Source organism: Eublepharis macularius, chromosome 15, assembly GCF_028583425.1.
Source record: "Eublepharis macularius isolate TG4126 chromosome 15, MPM_Emac_v1.0, whole genome shotgun sequence".
In the NCBI taxonomy this organism is placed as follows: Eukaryota; Metazoa; Chordata; class Lepidosauria; order Squamata; family Eublepharidae; genus Eublepharis; species Eublepharis macularius.
Genome location: NC_072804.1, coordinates 23,003,816 through 23,012,700, shown reverse-complemented (window position 1 = coordinate 23,012,700; position 8,885 = coordinate 23,003,816). Strand labels below are relative to the sequence as shown.

General features: G+C 55.6%; 1 protein-coding gene across 1 annotated transcript in view; it reads left to right on the top strand.

Annotated features, from left to right (window-relative positions):
* The first annotated feature begins 488 nt into the window (after positions 1-488).
* CRMP1 (collapsin response mediator protein 1) overlaps positions 489-8,885 on the top strand; it is a 43,755-nt gene continuing 35,358 nt past the window's right edge. The window contains exon 1 of the mRNA XM_054999197.1: positions 489-875. Within this exon, the coding sequence (XP_054855172.1) occupies positions 489-875 (387 nt within the window). The remainder of the gene's footprint in view (positions 876-8,885) is intronic.

Below are 8,885 nucleotides of genomic sequence, written 5' to 3'. Positions count from 1 at the left end.
CCCGACGGTCCCCAGCAGGAGCCCGGCTCGGGGCTGGCCTCCGCCGCGTCCCAGAAGCTTGAGCGGCCGCCGCAGAGCCGGCGCCGGGAGCGGAGGGCGCGGGGCGCACGTGCCGGCCCAGCCTGCCAAGCAGCGGCCCCTGCAAAAGCCGCGCCGGGGCTGGGAGGCCGGCGCCGGGCGACCCGAAGGGCGGTGCGAGGGCCCGGCCGGCCGGCCTGCCTGCCTGTGCGCCTCCGGGCGGGCGAGCGCGCTGCAGTCCGGCCGCGCCGCCGATTCGTCGCGAGCGCTCGCAGCCCCCTCCCCCCCCCCCGCCTCGTCCCTTTGTACTTTCCTTCACGTGCTCCCGGCGCAGGCAGGGGCTCAGCCAGGCGCCCCCGGGGGACGCAGCCAGGGGCCGCCCAGCCCGCCCGCCAGCCGCGGCGTGCCCGGCGCGCCCCCCGTGCATGGTGCCCCGGCGAGGCGGCGGAGGCCGGTAGAGCGCGCGCAGGATGGCCGAGCGGAAGAGGACGTGGAACAAGGAGGACGACCTGCCCGTCTACCTGGCCCGCCCGGGCACCACGGCGCAGACCCCGCGGCAGAAGTACGGCGGCATGTTCGCCTCGGTGGAGGGCGCCTACGAGAACAAGACCATCGACTTCGACGCCTACAGCGTGGGCAAGAAGGGCGCCCGCACGCCGCGCAGCGGCAGCCGCCACGACATGCTCGACGGCACCGCCGGCGACAGCTACAGCGAGACGGCCAGCGACGTCAGCGAGATCTCCGGCTCCGTGATCGGCTCGCCCGGCGGCGACCGCGACGACAAGACGCCCGGCGTGGAGATCCGCGAGCCCCTCGGCAAGGAGCGCCTCTGGCTGCCCGGCCTGGACAACGGCAAGGTGAGGCGGGGCCCGGGGCGCGGGCGGGCGGGCCTCGCTGCGGGGCTCCCCGGCGAAGGGGCGCGCCGGGGGCTGCGCCGGGGAGGGCAGAGATGGACCTTCCCCCGCCCACCTCTGAGGGCGCCGCGAGGAAGCGGGGCGAGGCGAGGCGGAGCCGCTCCCTCTGCCCAGTCTGCGGTGTCTTAGGCGGGCGTGAGGAGGCTGGGCCCCCGGAGGCTTCCTGCAAGTGCCCCGCGGCTGAAGGGCAGCGGGCTGGGCTCCCTCCCCGGCATCCTCTTCCCCCCCTCCGATTTCTTTTCAGCCTGGCTGCTGACGGGCTTCGGTAGTAGCTGCGGGGGTTGCCAGGCGCAGAGGCGTCAGAAGAGGCCTGCCCTGGGAAGCGGCGGCGGCTCATCCCGCAGGCCAAGGCCCCGCCTGCCCCCCTTTTCTGCTTGGCGTCCCTTTCAGAAGCGCGGAGGAACGGCCTCCTCCTCTCTGCTGGGAGTCCTTGGAGCGGCACAAAGATGTCGTAGGGTGGCCCTTTCCTGGGAATCCCGGCCTGAGTTGCCTAACCAGGAATCTCCGGGAGCCGGCCATCCAGTTTGGGGCTGTCGGCACTCAAGACCATGCTGGGAAAGGCCTTACCTTCCACAGCTGTACATAGAGTTACCATTATTTCCCCACAAATTGCATTTGTATTTATTTTACCGCCGATTTCTGTCCTTCCTGTAAAGAGCTGGAGGCTCATTCCTCCTCCTTTTAATCCTCACAACACTGTGTTGGTTAGGCTGAGGAAGGCTCAATGGCCCAAGGTCAACTAGTGAGGTTCAGGGGGGCAGGATTTGAACCTGGGCCTCTCCACAGGCCCAGCCAATGCTCTATCCGGCCACTATCCTATGCTGGCTATCACAATATTGTCAAAAGAGTATAAAAGAATACTTCTCTTGAGCTGGGGTACCCTTCACAGTCTCCAACTCCTTCCCAGGAGTATTTATGTACTGTTTCTCATTTTTGTCCCCCCCCTCCACATGGTTTTGGTGACCAGTGGGACCACAGAGGCAAGCACAGGCACTATTCAGGGGAAAAGAGGCTGAATGCTCAATGCCCTTGAGGGCAAAAGTCCCTGACTCCACTTGTTGAGAGTCTTATGGTGACTAGGCCATGGCCTGTACACCAATGCTCTTCCCTCTGGGAAGCTCCCGTTGGCAAACCCTGCTGAAAATGAATGGTGCTGCATCATTTTTTTCAATGCAGAGTATTCCCTGTGGTTTGCAGCTGAGGCCTACTGATCTCTGTAGGATTCCAGCCGAGGAGAAGGTGTAAAGGCTGCTCCTTATACTGGAACCTTCAGACAACCTCGCCAGCACCACACGTTTTTGGCACATGGATCTAATTTCCTAGCTGTTTTTCATGTTCCTGATGGTTACTGGGTCCAGGCAAAAGATCTCTTAAACTGCTTCTATTAACCTGGCTACAGTACATGCTCCCGTTAGGAAATCCCAGAAGCTGCAGAGGAAATGGCAGAGATAGATCCCAGGAGCCTGATTTCCAGTGATCAATACCCCCAGGACCCAAAAGTAGGCATCTATCCCTCAAGGGTAATCAGAGTTGCTGACCTGTGGAGACTCCACAGCTGTCTGTTTGGGGAGGGGGGGTCCCAGGATAAGCCCTGGTATCCTTAGGTGCAATTGAGTAAAAAAAATCCTCTTAAGAATGCAGCTGATGAGTCCTCTGTGCATTAGTTTGGTGTAGTGTTTAAGAACGGCAGGACTCTAATCTGGAGAGCCAGGTTTGATTCTGCAGTCCTCCACATGAAGCCAGCTGGATGACCTTGGGTCAGTTGTAGCTCTCTCAGCCCCACCTACCTCACTGGGTGTGTTTTTGGAGATAATAATGACATTGAGTTTGTAAAGTGCTCTGAGTGTGGCTTAAGTTGTCCTGAAGGGTGGTAAATAAGCACAAGGTTATTATTATTATTAGCTTTGAGAACATTGGTGTCCCTGGTCTCCAAAACGCGAGGCTCCTGTTGAAAGGATGAAAGGATCCTTCTTAACTGCCAGGTGTCCACCACAACACAGAAGGAAGAAGCATATCTAAAAACAACATACAAGGAACATGCAAAAACATGTCTGTCTTGCAGTGTATAAAACAGACATGAAAAGCCCCAGAGCAAGCCATGGGTAAGGAGGACCTGGCTGGTGAAGGGCTCGCTTGAACAACCCAGCTGCTGTTTGCAGTTGTGTCTCCCTGTTGTGATGGCCATGTATGTGTGCTGCGCTGATCAGCTCTGGCAGTATGGCTTGTCTCTGCCTCCCCAGTCTTATTCCTGGCACAACCAGCTGCATGAAAAATGGCTGACCATGTGAGACCACCAGAAGGTGGAGGGGAAGGAAGGTGGCTTCCACCTGGGGTGGGGGTGGGGTTGGAGATTGTGAGAATGAGGGAACTGGTATGTGCTGGAGAAGGTAGCAGAATCTGTCTTATCTGTAAATGTGGCTTGGATTGTTGTTGCCATAGCTCTTCTCCTGGCATTTTAAATGACACTAACATCTGTTTAAGAATACGGGAGCATGGGACAAAATCCTTGTCCCAATCCTTGTCCCAGACAGGGGCAGGCCCTCCTTTGGGGCATGGCCCGTGGCGCCTGGTGCTTTCCTGCACCTTGTCCTCAAGACACCCCTCCTCCCCTCTCACTGCTTTGGGCTTCTCTCGGGCCCCACTTGAGCCTCTGCGCCCACCACAGGAGGCCTCTGGAGCTCCAGCCCTTGGAGAATTCCCTTCCGGCCCTGAGGAGACCAGTCTCTTGATACCGAAGACGAGCCTTTTATCCCGGAGCTCGTTTGGGCCCTGGGCCAAACCCCGGGCTGGGTTGGTGGCCAGCGCCGCGGAGCCCCTTTGCTGCCTGGAACGGGCAGTTTGGGTCTCGGGGCGGGCGCGGATGCCCCGCGGAGGCCTGAAAACGCCCCGCCGCGCGGCGAGGCAGGGCTGGAGACAGACAGCCCCCCTTTTGGCCCGCCCCGGCCGGCCGTGCGGCGGACTTGGTCGGCGCTCCCTCCTCGGAGCGGGCCGTTTCCCGCGCCTGGCTGTGAGAGGCGGGCGGCTCGACGCCCTCTTGGGCGGAGACGGGCCCGCCGGTGCCGACGTTCTCTCCGTCACGCGTCCGGGCTGGGAGGGAGCGGGGGGCGAGGCATCGCGCCGGGCTGGGGGCCCCGTGCAGGCAGGCAGGCAGGCGCCGCCGCCCCTAGACGCGCCGCGCCCCGACTGGCTCCGCGCTCCGTCTCGCCGGGCCGCCGCGCTTTGTTGCCGCCGCCGCCGCCGCTCCAGCCGCCGGCATGTCGGGCTTCCAGGGCAAGAAGAGCATCCCGCACATCACGGTGAGGGCGCGGGCGGGCGGGCGGCGGCACGCTCGGCCCCCTCTCCAGCCAAGGGCGGCTGGGCTCGGCCCCGACAAAGGCCGGCGGGAGGCGCGGGAACAAAACGCGCGCGTGGGGGGGGGAGGCCGGGCGGAGGGGCGCGCTCGGAAGCACCTGCTGGGCCGCGAAGGGGCATCGCGCGGCGGGGCAGGCCGGGGGGGAGACCTCCGCCGGAGCGCCCCCCTCCCTCGGCCGTCTCCTGGTAGCCGGCCCGGGCCTTGCCGCCTCCTCCTCCCCGGCCCACCCCCTATTGTTTGCGGGAGGGAGAGCCGCAGGCGGCAGAGCCTGGCCGCGCGGAATCCGCGCGGGGAGGGCAGCCTCCCTGGGCCGCAGGCAGCGTGTTGGCCGTGGGGCGTCTCCCCGCCCGCCCGCCTGTCCCCGAGGGGTCGGCTCCGGCCTTGGCTTGGCGCACAAAAGGCTGCCTGCTCTAGGCGGGGCGGGGGGCGGGCGGGCGAGGAGCGTTTTCCCAGGCAGGCAGGGAGAGGAGAGGCTCCAGCCGCAGCACCGCATGGCGAGGCAGAAAAGTGGAAGAGACGGCGGAGGAGGAAAAGCCCGTGTCGCCCCCCTTGTTCCTTTGGAAAGGTCGGCAGTGCCAAGGCAGCCTGGCACCCGCTCAGATTCCAAGACCCGAGGAAGGGCAGCGACACCTTCTCGGGGCAATGGGACTCCGGCCACGCCTCTGCCAAGCATGTGATGGGCTAGTCTTGCCAACCTCCAGGTGGAGCCTAGAGCTCTAGAATGGCCACGGATCTCCAGGCCACAGAGGTCAGCCCCCCCCTCCCCGGAGAAAATGCCTGCCTTGGAGGGTGGGCTCTATGGCATTATTGCTTGAGGAGGAACTTCCCAAACCATGTAGGTGACTCTCCACAGACACATCCCTTGACTAGGAGTTAGTTAGCCTTTTATTGGCCTGGCTTGATGACAGATAAAAACAGCCGGCATTCTTTCGCATGTTCTGTCAGCAACTTCCTTTCTTGACAGCCACCCTTCAGTACAACTGGCAGGATAAAGTTGGTGGTGATTCCTGCCCCCCCCTTGAGTAAATCAGCATCTGACCCAAATCAGAGAGAGCGTAGCATTGCGTTTAAGAGTGTTGGACTAGGATCTGGGAGGACCCGGTTTGAATTGCCGCTCTTTCATGGAAGCTTGCTGGGTGCCCATGGGCCAGTCCTGCACCATCAGCCTAACCTACCTCACAGGGTGGTTGTGGGAATAAAGGAGGAGAGAAGAATTATGTAAGCCACCTTAGGTCCTCTTAAGGGAGAAAAAGTAAATAAAATAAAATCCAGGGAAATGTGAGTCAAAAAAGTTTATGCCAAAGATCCTTAGCTTTTAAATCCCTCCCCCCCCCCCAAGTTATTTCCTTGTTCCAGCCTGGCTGAGAGCTGATAGAGTGCCAGCCTGTATGTGTATATGTTGAGTGGAGGGGGGATTCACCTGGCAGAGAGGATGCTCAGCACCTAGTTTGAGATACCAGAACAGGGCCGATTCCAGATGACTAACCTTAAGGTGCTTCATGCCGCCCTCTTCCGGATTGCGACGGGGAAAATGCGAAATATCACGTTTCCTCGTGCGAGTTTTGTGCGTCGTCGTGCAAAACTCGCGCGAGGAAACGCGATATTTCGCATTTTCCCCGTCGAGATCCGGAAGAGGGCGGCATGAAGCGCCTTAAGGTTAGTCATCTGGAATCGGCCCTGGTCCCAGGAAGACAGCCACCTTCCATTCCTCCAGGACCGGGGAGAGCTCCAAGAGGAGACAGCCGGCACTGATCCTGACAAGTCTTTGTAAGCTCCAGTGAAGCTGCCAGGAGCATAAAGCAGCAGTGCTCCGCCTTGGAGCTGGGCATCATTGAATAACAACGACGACACTTACATACTGCTCTTCTAGACAGATTAGTGCCCACTCAGAGCGGTGAACATAGTGTTATCATTATTCCCACAATACAGCTGGGGAACTGGAGCTGAAAGGAATGGCGTACCCAAGGCCACCTGCTGAGCTCTTGGCAGTTGTGGGATTTGAACTAGCAGAGTGCTGATTCACAGCCCAACCACTTAACCATTATGCTGAAGCAGCTCCAGTTCTTCTGCTTTTCCCAGTGGGGATGCAGTGAAGACCCTGAGTGTCTGAGCTGCCAGTTGGGGTCTCAATCAGTTCTTCTCCTGAGGGATGGAGGGTGACCCCTGGCTCTGATTCCGTTGAGTCAAGAGGCACGATCATCCCAGATTGTGGTTCTCATCCAAGGGGTTCCTACCAGGTTCATGGGGAAAGGGGGCCAGAAGTGAAGCAAGGCATGGCAGCTGTGCGCTTACGCTGTGTGGGTACAATTTTTTAAAAAAAATGCAAAATAGTAAAGAGTCCAGTAGCACCTTTAAGACTAGCCAGCTTTATTGTAATATAAGCTTTTGAGAACCACAAAAAATTGTGTTTATTAAAACATCTCTACTTCGCCATGCAGTAGTGACTCAAGGCAACTTATAACACTAGCTGAGCTATCAGCAAAATTATACTCTCGAATGCTAGACATACATCTCCTCGGTGGCATTATTCAATGTGCTTTACCATGTTAAGCTACTGATACATAGCCAATGAGAAGTGAAATGGCTCCACTGTGCCTGGCTGAGCTTCTCTGCAAACTGATAACCATCTGTCGTGCTGAAAACATGCCTGTGGGCCTTGGTAACTTGGCATACATGTCATGAGCAGGTCTGCAGAACTTCCACCCATCTCGGAAATAGGGAGGCGACTTGGATAGTTGATGGGATTGTGCCTAGAATCCAGGTCCCACCAAATACAGTTCCTGGAGCTGCCCACTTTCCTATTCTGGTAGGACTCCTGCGCCTTCAAAAGCCGCCTAACAGCCACACAAATTTGTGGTTCAGGATGTTCCTTGCGGGAAAGATGTTCCCTGTAAGAAAGCAACATGAACTGCTTGCTTTGTTTTAACTTTCCAGATCAGAAGCAACAGTTTTCTGTTGTTAATGGTGCCTGCCAGTATTTGAAACTCCCATGAAGGCTTTTTCTTGCACTGAATGCTAAAAGTTAACCACTGAATATGGGTTTTATTAGGCAGCCTAATGTGTGAATTTATTCAAACTGCACTCCTAAAGGCACACTGCAAACAAAATTGTCTAGTTACATTGTGAGTTTAAAGGTAGATTGAAGATTTGGGATGAGTGGGGTTGATTCGTCAGTTATAAAGTGTCTGATGTAGAAGATGCAGAGGAGTTAGATTCTTGCAGCATTTTGTGCTTTGCTTAGGAGCATGGCTCTTGCCTGCCATATTTATCAGTAACAATTTAAATCCAATGTGAAAGTTTTGGGGAGCGTCTCACTGCTTCTGTGGTGGAGATGCTTATTCGGCATCATGCTGGAAACAGACCAGCAATGAGCTTGTTGAACACAATTTCAGAAAATGTAATGAAGACGTTGATTGTCTGATCTAACTTAATGGGAACTTCTGGAAAACCATAGAAAGGAGGAGACCAGAGGCAGCTTTTTTTTACCTGGACAGGAAGTTCAAATACATTAGGATAAATCTGTCCTGCCCTTGCTAAGTGAATGGAGTCACTAGGGGAGTTGAGAAACCATGTGGCATACGGGGAAATGGGCCAGAAGCTTTCTGTATAGCTACTGAATGCAGAAGAGAAACAATTCCCTGAACTAAAACAGAAGGGGTCTGTTCTGTTTTTATTAATAGCCATTTCCCAAACTCCTGTAAGAAAACTCCTGGTTAGAAAACTGTGTACAGGTTGTTGGGTCAAATGTGTTTTACTTATACATGCACATACATTTTTTAAAATTCATTTTTATTATTAGTGATATAAAATATAACAGAAAACATATATGACAGGTTACAAAAAGAAATATAAACAGATAAAAGGAAAAAAACATACAGTTAAAAAAAGGAAATAGATATAATTTCACATTAATTTTAAAACTCTCAAAATTCAACCAGTACTTCAAATCTTCTAAGTAAAAAATTTCAATTAATTAAATTCTTACTATTGCTCCATTTACATTAAGTTATACAACTTCTATATTCTTCTAAACTTCTTCCATAGTTGATCTTAATGAATATAATATGCATAATACTTTCCCCATCTTTCTTGAAATTCTGATGGGTCTTTTATTAATATGGTCTGTTAATTTGGCCACCATAGCATAATCCACTAGTTTTATGTACCTGTTAAACTCCTTTCTATAGAGCAAGATTTGGGTCCAGTAGCACCTTAAAGACCAACTGGATCAGAATCTTGCTTTCCTACTGTAGACCAACACAGCTAGAAACTATCCTTTCTACGGAGGTATTCAACCCCCCCCCCCATCTTTTCAGATGTTCTAAGAGAGGAGGGTGAGTATGTATGGGAAGAAGTGGGCATGCAGCATTAAGCTCCATCCCTGACTTTGTTCATTGGAGTGTATGTATAGAACAGGGGCGGCGCCAGGGTTTCTGGCGCCTGTGGCCGGGCACGCGTGCACCACACTGCGTGACGTCATCACACAAGCGTGTGCTGTGAGCTGGCCCCATTGCTGCGGCGGGCAGCTGGGATGGTGCACGGGTGGCCTCCCAGCTGTCCAGCTCGGTTGCCCTGCGCTGTCCCAGACGCCTGCCGCTCCT